The sequence below is a fragment of the Centroberyx affinis genome, unplaced genomic scaffold (genome assembly GCF_046629955.1).
Source record: "Centroberyx affinis isolate AG114_WGS23_722 - 3 ecotype Tasmania unplaced genomic scaffold, CSIRO-AGI_Caff_v1 ptg001434l_1, whole genome shotgun sequence".
Taxonomy (NCBI): domain Eukaryota; kingdom Metazoa; phylum Chordata; class Actinopteri; order Beryciformes; family Berycidae; genus Centroberyx; species Centroberyx affinis.
Genome location: NW_027279909.1, coordinates 1 through 17863, shown reverse-complemented (window position 1 = coordinate 17863; position 17863 = coordinate 1). Strand labels below are relative to the sequence as shown.

At 41.3% G+C, this 17863-nt stretch overlaps 2 protein-coding genes across 2 annotated transcripts; both read left to right on the top strand.

Annotated features, from left to right (window-relative positions):
- Positions 1-679: 679 nt before the first annotated feature.
- LOC139650061 (NFU1 iron-sulfur cluster scaffold homolog, mitochondrial) lies at positions 680-4104 on the top strand. The gene is made up of 8 exons (XM_071526614.1): positions 680-762; positions 1301-1401; positions 1537-1672; positions 2104-2170; positions 2269-2380; positions 2522-2585; positions 2953-3127; positions 3441-4104. The coding sequence occupies exons 1-8, from the start codon at positions 698-700 to the stop codon at positions 3507-3509; spliced, it is 789 nt and encodes a 262-aa protein (XP_071382715.1). The 5' UTR covers positions 680-697; the 3' UTR covers positions 3510-4104.
- Positions 4105-4524: 420 nt separating this feature from the next.
- On the top strand, positions 4525-17421 carry ccar1 (cell division cycle and apoptosis regulator 1; the record flags this gene model as incomplete). Its single annotated transcript, XM_071526630.1, has 16 exons — positions 4525-4553; positions 5192-5353; positions 5979-6154; positions 6272-6415; positions 8042-8074; positions 9253-9449; positions 10347-10473; positions 11222-11341; positions 12868-13060; positions 13177-13321; positions 13468-13623; positions 13712-13937; positions 14423-14536; positions 14889-15055; positions 15922-16132; positions 17338-17421. Coding segments are annotated over exons 2-16 (2205 nt in total), but the record flags the coding sequence as incomplete, so codon positions are not given.
- Positions 17422-17863: the final 442 nt, after the last annotated feature.

Here is a 17863-nt window from a genome sequence, read left to right as displayed (position 1 = left end):
AGATCATCAGCCAGTAGTCTCCTTGTTCCCTGTGTGCGCTCTAAAGCAGGAGAAGCTGCATTTCGTTTTTATGCTCCAAACAGATGGAATGCCTTGCAAAGTGACATTAGAGATGCCCCAATGCTTAGTTCTTTTAAAAGTAGACTTAAAACATTTATTTTTACTGTTGTTTTTAACTAGGTCTTTTGACTTAACACACCAATGTTGCATTTTTAGAGCAAATGTCTGCTCCTGTTTCACCAGAATTTATATGCACTTGACTTGACTTGACTAAACCAATTAACCTGGAGAGATGGTCTGATAACCTTAGGTTTATTGTGATTACATATATATATATATATATATGTATGTATGTAAACAGATTAAAAATTGAAAAAGTTGTTGTTTTGTCACAGCAGCACGTGCACATTATGAACAGATTCTATTAATTAAATTATTTTCATCTAAATACTGGACCTTCTCTATTTATGATCCTTTTTTAATTTCATTGTTCATCATTGCTTGTTTAATTGCACAATATTAGCTGCTGGCATTATTATACATTCAACTTTCTTCCAATCAAAGTGTTCTGTTTCATTTTTTCTCTCGAAAATAAATGACTGGTAAACTAGAAATATTTGACATCACATCAAATCAAACCCCTGAACAGGATTATGTGACTCTACCACATGAGGTCCTCATTTTCAAAACAAACAAAATGGCGGCGCGCATGAGATGGGGTCTTCACCAGTTGCTCCGGTCAACAAATACCTCTCACTTTAGGTTTGAATTTCAGCAGCTGTAACATAGCTCCACGTTTTAAGGAAATATTACTTTGTACCGCTAATATAACGAGTTTTTAAAAGTGTGTGTAAAGTGTAAAATGAGCCAAGGTTACAAACAGACGTGAGGTTGAGCTACTACTAGCTAGCAAACTGCGACACAAGGCGACGCTTTGCCACTCCTTAATCCGTAAACATCAAACAGCTAGCGAAGTTATCTCCCGTTAGCTATCATGTTTGATTTCAGTTTTATCTGCCTTCCTCGATACCAAACATTTAGCCGTTAACGTTAGCTAGGATTGTGATCCTCATCTTCCGTGAATACATTAGCTACTGGTTTGCGGGCTTGTTCAAATAAGAAAAACTGAGTTAACAACTAAGATAACTAAACATTTGCTGACGCTAAGCAAACTCATGTGTCACACTAATCCATCCACACAATGGCATTTGAATGTAGCTCACTCTATAGCTAAAGAGTTATTTAAATTGAGGATATGTCCTGACTGATAGATATTGTTTTATCCCCTTTACATTATAAGGTTTCCAGTCAAGTCAAGAAGCCCATACCACACACAATGCGCTGGCCAGAGCTTCAGAAAAGTTGAGCTTCTGCCCGTGACAGGAGCCACACACTTCTACAGTGAGACAGCTTCAGACTTCTTAATACATTCACTCACCCTCTGTCACCTTCATTCAGAAAGTGTCTGTGTGATATTGTCATGATTATAGACACAATGAATTAATTAAAGTTGATTTTAAACTCTATATCTTTCAGTGCGACACCTGTCCATCCAGACACAAGATACTCCAAACCCTAGGAGCTTGAAGTTCCTCCCTGGTAAACCTGTCCTAGGAAGTGGGACCCTGGACTTTCCCTCTCCGAGCTCGGCCGACTGTTCATCCTTAGCCAGGTTCTGTGCCATGTTTACAAACAACACTGTGGACACTCAATTTTTTGTTGTTTTTTTTATTTTCATGACATTATTCATAGTCTTGTCTTTACCAGCGTTGGAAAGAGTCTTTAGTTGAAGCGTGCATAGTTGGGATGATTGTGTTGTGTCCTTCTAAATGACAGTATGTAATACTCTAACATATCTGTGAACGAAAATAACGATTGTGCAGGAATGCACTGTGTAGATATATTGTTTCTGTTTCTTTTTCAAAACATTCAAATCATCAGAAAAAGCAGTAGAGCCACCAGCGACACTCTTGATAAAAGCCAGCACAAGTTGTTCTTGTTATTAGTAAAATGAGCACAGACTTCATGCTGGCATGGTATGTTTTTAATTTTGTTGAACAACATGATAACAGTTGATAACATGTGATAACATATTTCCCACAGGGGCCTCTTTGAAATCGAAGGAGTGAAAAGTGTTTTCTTCGGCCCTGACTTCATAACAGTCACCAAGGTAACTGTTACATGTGCTGCTACAGGATGTCTCTATGATAATGTTCCTACGCAACATTTCTGTCTAGATAACTGGTTTGATCTTTGGTTTTCTCTTAGACGGATGATGATGTGGAATGGACGGACATTAAGCGTCACGCTTTGGAGGCCATTGCTAAGTTCTTTGAGAGTGGAGACCCCATAACAACGGGGGTGGCACACCATGAGAGCAGTGAGTACGACATACACCCACCATCTCTTCTCACTTATATACTGTATCTTATTTGCTTTATGAACATGGTGTGTATAATGACCATGCTTGACTGTATAGTGTTCATAAATGTCTCCATACTGTACATCATCCTTATTGTAGGTTATTCTGAAGATGATGATGATGTTGTATCGATGATAAAGGAGCTTCTGGACACAAGAATCAGGTACAGAACTACTTGTTGTCAGTAGTAACAGTGCAGCCTGAGACTGCTGTAGTTATCACTGTTTTGCAATTTGATAGCTAACTGTTTGCATGACATTCAGTAGAAATATAATTATGTATGATAGTAATTATGTGATGTGAAGTATAATGGTAATTTACTTATTTGGAATGATACTGCAGTGGGTGACCAAATATTTCCTTTCACATCAGAGCAGTTGTTTTGGTTACCACTTGTTTACCATACACTCACAGAAATAATGTTCACAGTGATGTAAAGGACATTTGTACTGAGATAGCGCTCTGTCTCTCTGTGTACTTTGTGCTCCCTCCCTCTCTAATACATTCTGTCGCTCTCTTTCTCTTCCAAGACCCACAGTGCAGGAGGATGGAGGCGACGTCATCTTCAAGGGTTTTGAAGACGGCACAGTCAAGCTGAAGCTGGTGGGTTCCTGCACGGGATGTCCCAGCTCTACGGTCACCCTGAGGAACGGCATTCAGAACATGCTGCAGTTTTATATCCCAGAGGTAGACGATGTGGAGCAGGTGATTAACAAGATCTACTGTACTCTACATGAACGTAAACACTGCAACACTCTGTATGTCCATGCCAATATCTTATTGAAGATAAAAAAGAATTTATACCCATGAAGTCATGGGATTAGAGTGGAAGTAAATTGAGATAATCCTGTTTCGCTGCTATCTCTATTTTTTATTCTGTAACATTAGTTGATTCTTTTGCAGCTACTCAGTAGAGTGTGTTTTGTCATTAAAGCATGATAAAAAAAAATACATCATTACAACTCTCTGTATCTGCATTTGACATATTTATCCCATGAATGTGTGTTTTTTTGTCCAGGTGGAAGATGAAGTGGATGAAATCAATGCAAAGGTGTTCTCTGAGCTGGAGCGCAAATTACAAGACTAAAACGTCCTTCACTGTAGACAAACACGGCTGTGCACTAGTAGTTACCATACTGCAACCATAAGATTGAAGAGAATATTATTTCCCGCTTGTATCTATGCACTCTATATACTGTTAGTGTTCAAGTTGCATTTGATTTATGTACATACTGTATGCACCTTTTACCACTGAATGTGTGAATACTGTCATTTTTCCAACTGCAAGACAAAATATTCTGCTCTAATTACTGTAAATGTTGTTGTATTTATTTCTTTTTAATAATGATATTATACTTTTTGAAAGAGTATTTTCATGATGGGAATATTTTGGGAGTTTTTGAAGTTGATTATGGTCTGCGTCTAATGCTAGGTGCAGAATTATCAGTTTGTTTTCAGATATGGTATTCCAGTAGGGTTAGGGTTAGGGATATCTGCTGCCCTCTATATGAAACAATATTGAACAGTTTGCTCTGTTAATGTATCATCTTTCAAATATGTTATTGAGCCTGTATTCAAATGTAAGTAGATGTAGAGTACAACACGAAAGATCGGTAGGCTATGCCGGCTGTGTGCTCTACAGCTGTTCTTACAGATTTATTGTATCACATTAAACATAAATTCACCAATTGAAAGCAAGTGTAAAGAACTTTTTGATGTTGAATCTTCTTAATTGAGATATCTGCATAATATAATTATGCATGTACGTTAGGGATATGTTTGGCCAAACCGAAACTGGTTGTCCGCCTTTTCAGCTCATGGCTTCCAAAACAAAGCAATGACTATTCACAACCCATTGTTATAGGTGTAAAAACACAATGATGAACTTTGACCCTGTGATGATTTTTATCCGTCTATTTCGCTTAATTATTGGAAGGCACATAGGGACAGCGACCATTTATTTCACAAGAAACGTGCAACCACCACGAAGATGTGCACTGGATACATATATTTACAGATTCCATAAACCATCTCCGCTTGACTCCTAGGTTGAGAATCGCTTGCCTGTAATCAGGTTCGCCGTGCGCATGCGCAGTATATGTCGAGAACGGCCGGTGCGGAGGACAGAGAGGTAAGCAGCGAGGACATTAATGCTTTAATCAAAGCCAACGTCACTTATCTGAAACATTTTGTATGAAGTTAAACTATTATTGTACAGGAGAATTTGTACCATAGCTGGAAGTGTTTTATCATCGGCTGTCAAAGCATTGGCAATTTAGAACCAACTGGCTAGCGAAATTTGCTAACGAGCGTTAGCCAGGGCCTCGTTGTTGATAACAAAAACCCAACACGAGCCATGCACATCCTGCTAGCGCGTGTAGTATCTGCCAACCAAGCTAACGGTAACTCTGTGCTAACGTTAACTGTTATCGAGAGGCTGTCTCCTGGCGCATTAATGACTCGTTGGGTCGTGATGCATTGTAAGATGGTAATAGATAAGACACGTCTTAATTTTGCCAACGTAATAGCCAGCAAGTTAGCTTTTCGTTAGCTAATGTTAGCTATGCGTTTTTTTTTTTTTTTTAGCGGTTTAGCATAACAAGAACGACGCTGCGTCTATATTTTAACGTTAGCTAGCTAACGTTAGCTATCTGCTGCTCAGGCTCGTTGCTGACGTTAGCTTCTAGCCAGACTAGCGTTACCGTTGAGCCGTTGTCAAGGTTGCTGTGTCAGCAATTACTAATCGACCGCTTTTCGTTGTTTTGAAAGAGACGAGCCTCGACCTGCTGAGCAGAGACTCCCCGTAACCTGAGCGAGTCATGGCCCAGTTCGGGGGACAGAAGAACCCGCCGTGGGCGACTCAGTTCGCCGCTACAGCGGTATCCCAGCCGGGCCACTCAGGACAGTCTCTTGACCTCAACAGCCTGCACTGTGAGTATCGTACTGTCTCGTTTTCTCAGATGTTGATTTGATTAACGCTAAGGTACTCCATTGAACCCTGTGGATGGTATCAAATGATGAGAAAAAATTGTAGATCTCATTCCATTCAAATGCATAAAGAGGTAACGTTATGCATTCATTTAACATGCTTGGTCCATAAAAGGTGCAGAACTAACACCTGAATATATGCCAGAAAATGTTTTTTTTATTGCCTGTATTGGCCTTGTTATATATTTGAACGGATGCGGATTGCACTTTTAACATTTCTCGGTTTTACTTCTTGAACCTGTGTGCCTGCAGCTAATGACTAAAAAGGGATCTGAGTGCAATGCTGTTTAGATATGTGCAAAGGAAAATTTTGGCCTACGTGGTGGATTATTGGGGTTGAGTATGTCCTGTCAAAAGTCATCATACTGTCTATACACTCATAATTCATCTCTTTCTCACTATTATGCTTGCTCTATACTCTTCTGGTCTCCATTGTCTTTCACTTCACCACTGACTCTTATACCTGTCATCACACCATCTTCTCCATCCCATTCCCATCCAGCCTCCCATTTTTTAATGAATTTCCTTCGCCTTTCTGACTCTGGTGTCTTATTCTCCCTCTCTGCAGCTCTCGGAGTGCAACAGCCATCTCTCCTGGGAGCATCTCCCTCTATGTACTCCCAGCAGTCCGCGTTGGCTGCAGCTTCTCTCAACAACCAGTCTGCTGCCAACTACCAACTCTCGCAGCAGACTGCAGCCTTGCAGCAGCAAGCTGCTGCAGCTGCCGCCGCAGCACTGCAACAGGTCAGTCACAGAGAGGCAGTCCTAAGCGCAGTCTGCAATCTATGCACCCCCCCCTTGGTCACATGTAATACTGTCTGACCAAATCCCATATCTCATATGTTCTATTTTTACTTGTAGTCTCAGATCAATACAGCCCTCCAGCAGTATCAGCAGCAGCAACAGCAGCAACAACAGCAACAGCAGCAGCAGCAGCAGCAACAACAGCAGCAGCAGCAACCTCCTCAGCAGCCACAACAGCAACTGTACAATGTACCTCATCAGGTGAAATAATGGCCCTTTTTGCACATTAATATGCACCTGTTAATATATTAAGTTCACCCATCTCATATTATCTTTCTAAAGGTATTTTCACTGTTGTGCCTTAGTACAGTTTGCTAAATGTACTTGCACCTGGGTTAGGGCTTTGTCAGAGTGGGCAGGTAAAGAGTGCGATCACTTAAACAAAAAACAGGGAGCAGTGAGTGAGCCGAATAGATGTCACACAAATTTACAAATTGAAAAACAAATGGTCTTGCTGCAATGGGTTTGGGATGCAATCTTAAGCTCAGATCTAGTGGTGTCTTTGGCCCTCACAGCATGCAGAGTGAACAAGCATTCTGTTGGAATTAGTTTGTTGCTAGATACAGGTAGGCTATTGTTTATATTTATATGAAATTGATAGTTGATTTAAACAGTTTATTCACTTTTGGTCAAATATGGACCATCTGACTAGAAAGGAAGAATTGATAAAGAGTCTCATGATCGACTTTCAGATAGGTCAGTTTGAGTTTACATGTCAAAAAAGACGGTGATATTTGTGCTAGATGGAGCCAAAAAAAGAGGAAACAGTGGCTGGCTGTAAATGCAGCACAGCAATTTTTTGTTTCTCTCAGCAATATTGAATCAACTTATACATTGGCTTCTAGCCTCTCACAACCAAGGATCCAGTTTGCCAGCAACTGTAAGTGAAGCAGGGGTTGGCTGTAGCCCATCATGTCCCTCTGGGGCAGCAAGGTGCTGCAGCTAATGGAACATTAACATATCATCGATTTCCTGTGCTGTTTTGATTGGCGCAGCTTCACAACTTTGAGGGAAATTATCTCAAAGTGTATTTCTGGCATCTTGTTTTGAAGAGGGAACTACAAACTTGATTGCGAAAAATGTCTGGTGTGTGTTCTATTGCCGTTTTGACCATATTTGGACAACTTTACAATGTTTATAGAAAGTTCTGCCTTATTTTGTACTGCTGACTGGTAACAATGAAGCACACATGTATACTTGTCCACAAAAGAATTATTGTTATGTTTAAGGATTTAGATGTCCTGTATTATTGAAATGAAACCTGAGAGTGCATGATTTTTTTTGTTTGTTTGTTTTTGGTGCTATAGAGTGGGTCTTTAAATTTAGATCTGTGCCATGGCTTCAAACAAATTGTGGTTTGTCAGCAAAACAGTAGACTTGGCATGACTCCAGAGCCTCTGAAGTTCATGGAGTGCTCTGGCAAACCAGCAGCAAAGTCAGCTCATAGCGCTCTATTTAAAATGGCCTAAGCTTTGATTTAGCTGTGCTTCGCTAAGGATAAAATCCGCTTCCACTCTTAAAATTGAGATTAATTTTTGCTCATGATTTGGTGCTCCCTCTTTTTGCTATTAATTTAGCAATTTTCCCTTGAGTCAGTTGTAAAGCTTGTGTTGTAGGCAATTTTACATGACTGCACTAATGACACTGTGTGTGTATGTGCATGTAGATCATGTTTCCACTAGCAACATCATCGGTGAACAGACTCCTAGGGGCTATAGTGAATTGTAAGAAGGCACAAGGTGTGGCGCTGTAATATGAACAGATCTCAAATCTTAACCCAAGAAATATTAACCCTTGGTATTGACTATTCTCCTTCTCTCTTCACAGCTTCCGCAGCCTCAGCAGGCACTACTTTCTCAGGTAATGAGCAAAAACACATTTTAATTTGCCACCTCTGCTGTTTGTCATTGTGAAAATGATTTCAGCTTGTCATCTGGGTTGAATTACTGAGTTAGACACAGGCCTCTCCATAATGTTTTTTGAGGTTGTATTCAATACAACATTAATAAATAAAAATATATAACGGAGACAAAATCTAAGACACGCATGCCTAAATTGATCTTGATACTCGGTCCTGATCTTTCCATAACCGACTGGATCAAAATACGTTTGCTTTATCAATTCCGCTGTTGATTTGTCTCACTCTCCATTCTTCCCTCAGCTGCTGTGTGTGAGTGACTACAAGGTTTACTGAGGCTTGCAGAAAGCTAAGTGTGTTTAGCAGTTGCCTTGTGGCTGAAGCGCATAGCAGCAGAGCAAGCATGCTAAACATTAAAACCATTCCAAAGTGTGGTTGCACTTTGACAGATAGTCTGGTTTGTCCACATTGTTGCTCTGCTGCTGCGTGCATCAGATCCATGTCAGCTGTTCTCGTGCCTCAGTGATGTGCACTGAACACACTCTGCCTCCCCCATGCTCATTTGCACACACAGTATACAGTTGTGTGTTGTGTGTACAGTTTTGGATGCTGGAATCATTGCATTTGAGTTGAGGGTATTGTAACAAAATAGTAAAACAGTATATGAATAGGTCATTTTTTTTAGGGATGCACCCATATATATCGGCAGGCTATATTAGCCAATATCAGCTTTAAAAAGCGATATCAGTATCGATCCATTATTATTTTTTGCTGCCGATATTTGGTTGATTGTGGAGTTGGCATTTTTGTGTCCTTATTTTTGTAGCAGTCTGTCACCTAATGCAATTGTAATCATCTTAAGGTAGTCATGTCTAAAAAGCTTAACCCTTTTTGCACCTGCATTTGTACTATGATTCACTTTTATACTTTTGTCTATGGGTGGGAATATGTGGGATAAAACATGTTGGTGCATCCCTATGTTTTTTTATTTTGGCTCGGTAGCAGAATCTCAATTCAGTTACAGATTTAGTAGTTTTTGGGTGACATAAAGGTCTGTTATGGTGGTGTGTGTATATATGATAAATGAACCGAGAAGGGAATCCAGTCGTTAGGAAGGAATCGAAATTGATTAAAATCTTAATTTCTAACCCTGTTCCTTCTCTCTGTTCTCCCCTCTCAGCCCCCCGTCGCTTTGCCCACCAGTCTGAGCCTGTCCAACCCCCAACAGACGGCCCAGATTACCGTCTCCTACCCAACGCCACGTTCCAGCCATCAACAGCAGACGCAGCCCCAGAAGCAGCGAGTCTTCACTGGTGTTGTCAACAAACTACATGATACTTTCGGCTTTGTGGACGAAGATGTCTTCTTTCAGCTGAGGTGAAAGAGAGGGGATGGTCGTTGGTTTCTCCCAGACCGTGTGCTCTGAGTATTTATTGTCAAGATGGGTGTTTCTTTAGAATTTAAAGTTGTTCTAAATTACACATGTGGATAATGCAGTTACATGGCGCTGAGACCTTATTGCTTAGATACAAACTTTGAGTCTCATGGTACAAGTAGTTTTTTGGTCTTAGATGCCTAAAAATAAGCATCTAAAATTCTTGTGTTCTTTAACTTATTTAATGTAAGCTGCCACACACTGTTCTGTTCTGTATTCTGTTGATACAGAATACGAGGGAATTATTTTTAAAATTCATTATTAAATGGAATGGAGCACTCTACAAAAATGTGTGAGTTGGTTCAGCACAAACCCCTGCCATGTTACAAGTATTTTTTAGAAAGGGCAACAGAATCAACATTTTTCAAAATGCAACATCTGAAAAAAGTGAGGTACTGTGATGTCATGGTATTAAAGTTGTTCTGATAAATTGAGACTTTTAAATATCTTAACTATTGCTGGTATGCCCATCTTTAGCAGAATTGTATTTTGAGCTCATTGATATTTCTAGGTGTTTCATAAAGCTGCCCATACAAGCCATGCACAGTGAGGGATGTTGGAATCTTGTGCACTTAATTTGACAAGGCTAGTTATAGTTTTGTTTCAGTATATGAATACACTTGCATATTAGTTTGATGTGGCCTAACCCCTATGTAAATTTTGGAGCCTTTTTATACCCATGCCCATGTCATTTCCCAGGCCATTAGTTGATCTGGGACATGTTTTTTTTTTTTTTTTCAATTTGAAAACTGAAGTGACGAGGCAAGTCCAGAGAATAAGCATACGTTTTATTGGACATGTTGTGCCTAATGTCTGAATATTTGTTCATATTTTTTTAGTGCTGTGAAGGGGAAGACTCCTCAGGTGGGCGACCGGGTCCTGGTGGAAGCTGTGTACAATCCCAACATGCCCTTCAAGTGGAACGCACAGCGCATCCAGACCTTACCTCAGCTAGCCAACCAGTCGGTGAGAACGCTCCTTCGAAACAGCCAGAGGTTACAGTCAGTCGCTCAAGAATGAAAGGAAAACATTCTTGAGCATATAAAATACAACTTGGGTTTTCTTATTAAAGACCATGCAACCTTTGATTGTACTATATCCACAGTCATTGTAATGTCAGTGTTTACTCTATATTCATTCCTGGATTTAAAATTCCCCCCTCTGCTAGAAAAATGTAAAGACTCTTTCTTTGTGTGGCTTTATTGTTTATAAAACATGAAGTAACTCCATATATGAATATCCAAACAAGAGCTGTTTTTTTTTCATCCCACTGAAACTGGTGCGAACCCAGTTTCCAGGGCCAAAATTGCTTTCAACCCTCCCAATCCTTCAAAAAGTCTAGAGGAAACACTGTCTCATCACCACATCTTTTCAGCTTTTGAAACTCCAGTCTGGTTACTTTCTACCTTCTGTTTGTCAGCTTCAAGTAATTTCAGGCTTTGGCCTTACAGAGTAAACAGTGGAGCAATTGCTCAATTGCTTCTGAGCCAGAAGCTATATGGGTCAAATCACATTATAATGCCTGCCTGATTTTTGGATATCCCCCAGTGGGATCCACAGTGTAATATTTAATATTGGACTATTTACCTGTCTTAGTCTAGGGAGTCCTGATGTGTTTAGGTGATGGGTGTGTTTTCACGTTGGATGTTATCCCTGTGTGTGTTTATGTAGCTGTCTGTTTTTTATTGACTGTTGTGTTCTCAATCCCTCCTAGCATCAGCAGCAGCCTCAGCCTTTACCTCAAGCTTCCCCACAGCTGGGCGGCTTTTACAATGAGCCAGGGATGCAGCTGCGCTACTCAGACATGCACTCCACTCCGGACAACAGACAAAATGTAACCCCATTGCCCTGGCCCTCACACACCTTTTGGGTCCTGCCCCCTTTTCAATTTCTTTCGTACATTTTCCTCTTTGTTTCCTGCTTCTCTCTCTTAAACTGCTTATGATGAACTCTAACCATAGACACATCTATTCTAAATTGCAGTTTTTGCTTGTTCTTTTGGTTTGCTGTTGTAGACAGTGTGGATAGATTTTGCAGTAATATCAGAATTTTATTTTAAGGAACATTAATTTGGCTTTTTTTTCTATATTATGGCTTGATTTTTAAATTTTGAAGGTACATTTTGTGGTAGATAATTAGCCTTATTTTACCCAAAGTAATTTTTTATATGAAAAACAAATGAATGTTGCTTGATCTCTTTTTTTCCAGAGGTGTTTTTCAACTTTGGGCTTGTTAATGTTGAAATCAATAAATCTCTCTACAGGGGACATTGCAGATGATAGTGAATTCAGGAAAAGGTGCTATCAGATCTTAAGTGATGCCAGGAACAATGCATGAATCAAGTGTTCTTCTCCACATATAAATTGCTCCACAATATACTGTCAATGAAATGCCATTCAGAGTTTTTCAAAATATATTATTTTAAAAGTTGTGTTTGTTAGCAGTAGGGCTGGGTATCAAAAGTCAAGCATCCAGAACTCCGTAATAGTGCATCTTCTCTTCTTTTTTGACTCAATAACAACAATAACGGTGTTAACACATTTTGCAGAGATGGTAATGAAATTATTTCCTTTTTTAAGGAAGGTGTTTGTGATGCATTCATTTACAGAAGGGTATAGGTGGCTTTATTGAAATAGGTTAAAATCGTCTCATATGGACTAAGTATAGAAAAAAGTATTGGTCTGTATTGATATTGAAAATTTCGAAACAATACCCGGCCCTGGATGGCAGAATGATATTTTAGGGAATGCACCTTCAACACACTCTTTTCTTGATACCTTTAGTTCTCACCTTTATGTTGGTAAACATGCTTCCTATTTTTTCATCTAAAAACTTTTAACAAACATCTGAAAGTTTGTTTTTGCTTTACAAACAGGTCAAAAACCGGATTGCTACTTTTGGCAGATTCCTTAGTTGACTTTAAAGTCACTCTGTCATGAGATAAGACTAGTAATATTCTTTTTTTTTTTTTTTTTGCTGAGTTAATGAATACTGAACCAGCTACCCTCTGGGTTGATGTTTTTGTTTGTCCTAAAGACACAACCTTACTGTTTAGCACCAGGTATTCTTTGATTAGGACAGCATATCGGGACACGTCTGATAAGACTGCTTCTCTCATTCTTCCACTCAAGCAGACATTAAAACCCTTTCCCAGCTTCTTTCTCTCAGGCAGCCAGTATTGCAGACCGAGGTTTTGTACAGTTTAATGTCATAGGTACACAGGGACCCACATTCTGTTTTTGATGTTTTATTTATTGTTTAGACTTTAGCATGTTTAGGAATCATATCTGCCATTGTGTGGTCTTTTGTGTGCTTACCTTTCCCTTCCATCTTGTTTTCTTCTTTTTCCTCTTTCTGTAGAGCCAGCCTCAAGCTCCTAACATGATGAAGCCAGCCCCCACCATGCTGCAGTCCCTGCCTCCCCCCACCACATTCAGTGTCCCAGCCCAGGGCCCCCCTCCCTCCCTGCTGCAGGCCCAGCTGTCTGCCGCCTCCCTGGCCCCGCTCCTCCAGAACCCTCCCCAGCCCCTGCTGCCACAACCTCCGCCCAAAGGTAAAAACCTTTTCAGGCTTTCATTTTTATGTGGCACACCATTGCAAAATCATGTCTGCGTTTGTGGTATGTCAAGTGGTTGAATGAGTATTTTGTATCATGTCCTTTGTGTTTAGATGTGTTTCCCGGGGGTCTGCTGCAGCCACCAGTGAGAATGATGCCGCAACCTCAACCCGTCCGACGGATTGAACCCCCACCCCGCTTCCCCAATCGCAACGATCGAGGCCCTGAGCTCATCCTCAGGACTAAAGAGGAACGCAGGTGAGGAGGCGATAGATTTCTTCAGAGATAATGTGACAGTATTTGTTCAGAGTGGACCAAATTACACTGAACCATGCATTTAGCTTCTTGTATACATGTCTGATAACATTTCTGTTAATTATCCATCCTTTTACCTAATCCTGTAGCCGGGAGAGAGACCGTGAGCGCAGGAGGTCAAGAGAGCGCTCGCCCACACGCAAACGTTCCAGAGACCGTTCCCCGAGGCGGGACCGCTCGCCCCGACGGCCTCGCAGGATGGTTCCTCGCTACACTGTCCAGTTTTCCAAGTTCAGCCTGGACGGGTGGGTAGAACCTTGTTAGTGTTCGATGGGGTTAGTTTTGACAGTTTTATATGGTCGACAGTCTAATTTAATACTTTTTCTTCTGTAGTTCCAACTGTGACATGATGGAGCTGAGGAGGCGCTACCAGAGCCTCTACATCCCCAGCGACTTCTTCGATGCGGTTTTCACCTGGGTGGATGCCTTCCCACTGACGCGGCCCTTCCAGTTTGGCAACTACTGTAATTTCCACATCTTGCACAAGGAGGTGGATCCTATATCCAAGAACACCGCTGTGCTGGACCCACCCGATGCCAATCACACCTACAGTGCCAAGGTGAGATTGTCGAGGATACATACCTATAGCACCTGTGTTTCCTTAACAGTCATTTAGCTACAGTAGCCCACCACAGCTAGAAAAACGGAAATACAGAGAAAATGTATCATCTGGCTTTATTCCTAAATATTGCAATCATAATTACAGCACAAGTTTCCATTTGCCATGATATAATTATTTAAATAAGAGCCATTCTTAAACTGTAACTCCTACTGGAGTTTATCCTGGAATGAACCCAAACCAAAATTACCCCCCCCCCCCCACATCTACAAAAACATTCTTCAGAAAACATGTGTAGCTCTACATTTATCTTTATTTTTACAGTTGGTGGACACAATTAGTTAGAATAAATAGTTAGATCTACATTGCCAAGATCTTCTGCATAATCGTACAATTCCTTTGGGATCATTAAACTTTCATCTCATCTGCTAGCAATCTAAGCTGTTACCATTCAGTTGATGTGGTTTCTCTCTTGGACGTTTTAGGTGATGCTGCTGGCTAATCCCAGTCTGGAGGAGCTCTATCATAAGTCCTGTGCTCTGGCAGAGGACCCCCAGGAGACCAGAGACTCCTTCCAACACCCTGCTAGACTCATTAAGGTACACCACACAGTCACAGTGCACATACCGTACACACAAGTGTGTGATCGAGGCACAGTGCCAAGCCTCGGCCAACACAGCTGACAGTGATACAATATTCCTATTCCATTGCTGAGCACTCAGTATGTGTGGAAGAAACCCAACTGATGTTGGCTCTTCTGTGTAAATCACTGGTGTTTTTCTCCCTTACGTCTCTTGTGTGATTATTTGGACTTACTCCTGAGAGCTTTTTTGTTTTCTCTCTCTGTCCTCTCTTCTTGCTTTCTCCACCATCTCCCTTTATCCATATCGTCATTCCCCATTTCTGTCTATCCCCATTGCTCTCCTTTGTATCCGCCTATCTCTCCTTCAGTTTTTGGTGGGAATGAGAGGTAAAGATGAGGCCATGGCCATCGGTGGTCACTGGTCTCCCTCTCTGGATGGAGCTGACCCAGAGAAAGACCCCTCAGTCCTTATAAAGACAGCCATACGCTGTTGCAAGGCACTCACAGGCATAGACCTGAGTCTGTGCACTCAGTGGTAAGTGCTATTCCTCTCATCACCACTTCTTATTTTTCTCTTTGATTGTGTTAATGCCTGTGGTAAAAGCCCATATCAAGAATCTTCAATATGCTGCGTGGTTTCACTACCTCGGCTCTTAATCTCATCTCGGACATGTTGGGTGGCTTTTCTGTTTCATTTTTTATATCAATGATTATTGTTGTGTTTTTAATTTGCTACTTCAATTGTTTTTGTTGTTGTGCGATGTTCCTTTTGGCCTTTTTGCGCTGTCGTCCTGTCTCTCTCTTTCTCTGTCTCTCTTTCTATACATATACTGTATATGCATATGTGGTTGTGATGAAAGAACGAATGCGTTGCCTCCGTGGCTGTATGAGCAGTAGCCTGGACCAGAAGACACCACCATTACTTTGTTGTTTGATTTTTCAATGGCCTCTGTTAAATATCTTACATATTTAACTTGCTTTCACTGTGTCCTGTTGATTCTGTCTGTTTTCTCACAACCCCAATGTAGTGGGGTATGTAAGTGTATCTTAGGTTAAACGCAGAATACTGACCTATAATTGGCTGAAGGGGGGTAATAATGGGGATGAATTTGCGGGTTTGACTTTGATTCTATGTGATTGTCTGTCTCAAAAACTTTCTCAAAATGGCTGCCGTAACCTGTGACAACTGTTGGAGAGCCGCAGACTGGGTCCATATGTTTATACTGTGTGTTGTGGGGGAGAGGGGTCACTGTAATGATGCGTGTGGTCATTCAGTGACCTCGGGGGTGGGAGTAGCTATATGTGGGAACAGAAGGCTTGCCCTAGCAAGGCTTGCCTTTTTTTTCTCTTGTGTCCTGACGAGAATGTTTCTTTCCAATGCGCCTTCTTCCTTTGCGACAGGTATCGTTTTGCAGAGATTCGCTATCATCGGCCGGAGGAGACACACAAGGGGCGGACAGTCCCTGCACATGTGGAGACAGTGGTTTTGTTTCTTCCGGATGTTTGGCATTGTCTTCCTACCCGCTCAGAGTGGGAGGGGCTGTCGCGGCGACTCCGGGAGCAGCTGGCTGAGAAGCTGTCGGCCGAGCGAAAGGAGGCGGATGGAGAACAGGCACTGAACCGCTAATCCCTCTCTTCTCATTTCCGCTTCTCACAGGAAGGCACAGGAATTACAAAAAAACAAACCCCAGATACACATTAAACACAAAGCACACGCCACCAGTCACGCACACTGACAGACACGAACACAGGCAGATTATTGAACCACCAGACCCCCCCCCCCCCCGCCCAGTCTTCTTCTGTTTACTCCTCCACCTTTCCCCTTCTACTCTCCTCCAATTTCTCTGTCCCTCCATCAGCACACCCACCTTCCCTCACATCCAGCAGACACATACAGTGGAAGGAGTGAGACTAGGTTGTATTGTAAAAACACCATTGCAACTGATAAAACAGCTTCCAGCGCCTTAAACACATGATTGGGTGCTAATCTGGGTGTAATCATTCATGTTAATCCTGGCATTTAGTGCATTATTACTATTAACAAGAGCTTGCTTTCAATTGGGTTTCTTGCACATGGGTTCAAGAATTATCTCAAATGACATAATTTCTCGGCTTGGAACCAGTGGTGATTTTTAACACTTTGCTGGAATCTGCAGAGTCAGTTGCATTTACATAATGTGTTTGTTCTAGAAATGTTTATTTTTTTTATATGATCTTTCATGTCAATTTGATATCGTCTGACTTCGAAAAGAGAACCTCCCCCAAGTCCTGTTTCTTGTCTGTTCTTGTTGTTGGATTCTATATTCTGATTTGGACTATATGTAGAACTTGGTTTTTCCAGGGCAGTTGGTTGGACAGAAGGACAGATGGCTCCTATGTGACATAGGCCTATAAAACCCATAAATGGCAAGACCCAATACCCCAGTCATAGTCCATGGTAGGGCCACCCTATCCACACTCCGTTTGGAGACCAGCTTCAGTTCACCTGCTGTACCTACACACCTTTTGGACATACCTGTCATTGATTTTTACCTTTTTTGTGTTCCACAGATTGATTGATTGGCCGCTGGGGGGCATTTCCGTGGGTTTTTATAAGAGCTAGAGAGCTTCCCTGTGTACCCTTCAGTAGCAGTGGACTTAAACACAGTCGAGAGCTCACTAGGACAAGACTATGAAAGACAGATGTGACCTTGCTTCTTGCACGGATCAACTTTGTTTTCACAAACTCGACCAGGCCAGGAGTGGTGTGCTGATGGTTTGCTGTCCCACCTCTTTCCCTCTCTCTGCCTATCTCCATCTTCATTATTCCCTTTCAAGGAGGAAGAGGACAAGGATGAAGGTGAATCGAAGGAGGTTGCTACTCCCACTCACTGGGCCAAGCTTGATCCGAAGTCGATGAAGGTGAGGCTCAGGGAGCAGACCTTTGCACTGATACAGCTGAGACCAGATGTATTACTAGGGATATTAGTACATTTACAGGGTTCCCAAGATCATAGAAATCTGGAAAAGTCATGGAATTTTTATTTTGCGTTTTCCAAGCCAAGACATTTTATTTAAAGTGACACATGTAAGTGTTTTGGGTATTTGGTTTTTTTTCATAATCTTTTTTTCCAACTGTTCAAATGTTTAACATCAACTATTGGCAACCTGTGCTCGAGTTTGTTTAATATGGCTGGCCTCTACAGGAATTAATATGTCTGAATAAGAACATTTTTAAACTATATTTTAGCATTTAGGTGAGGATTGAAGCAGAAAGATCCACTAGTTGTTTGGGTGCATCCATTGTGGGAAGTTCAGTGAGGAATATAGATGTAGTAAGACAGTAAAGGGATCTTCAGTGATA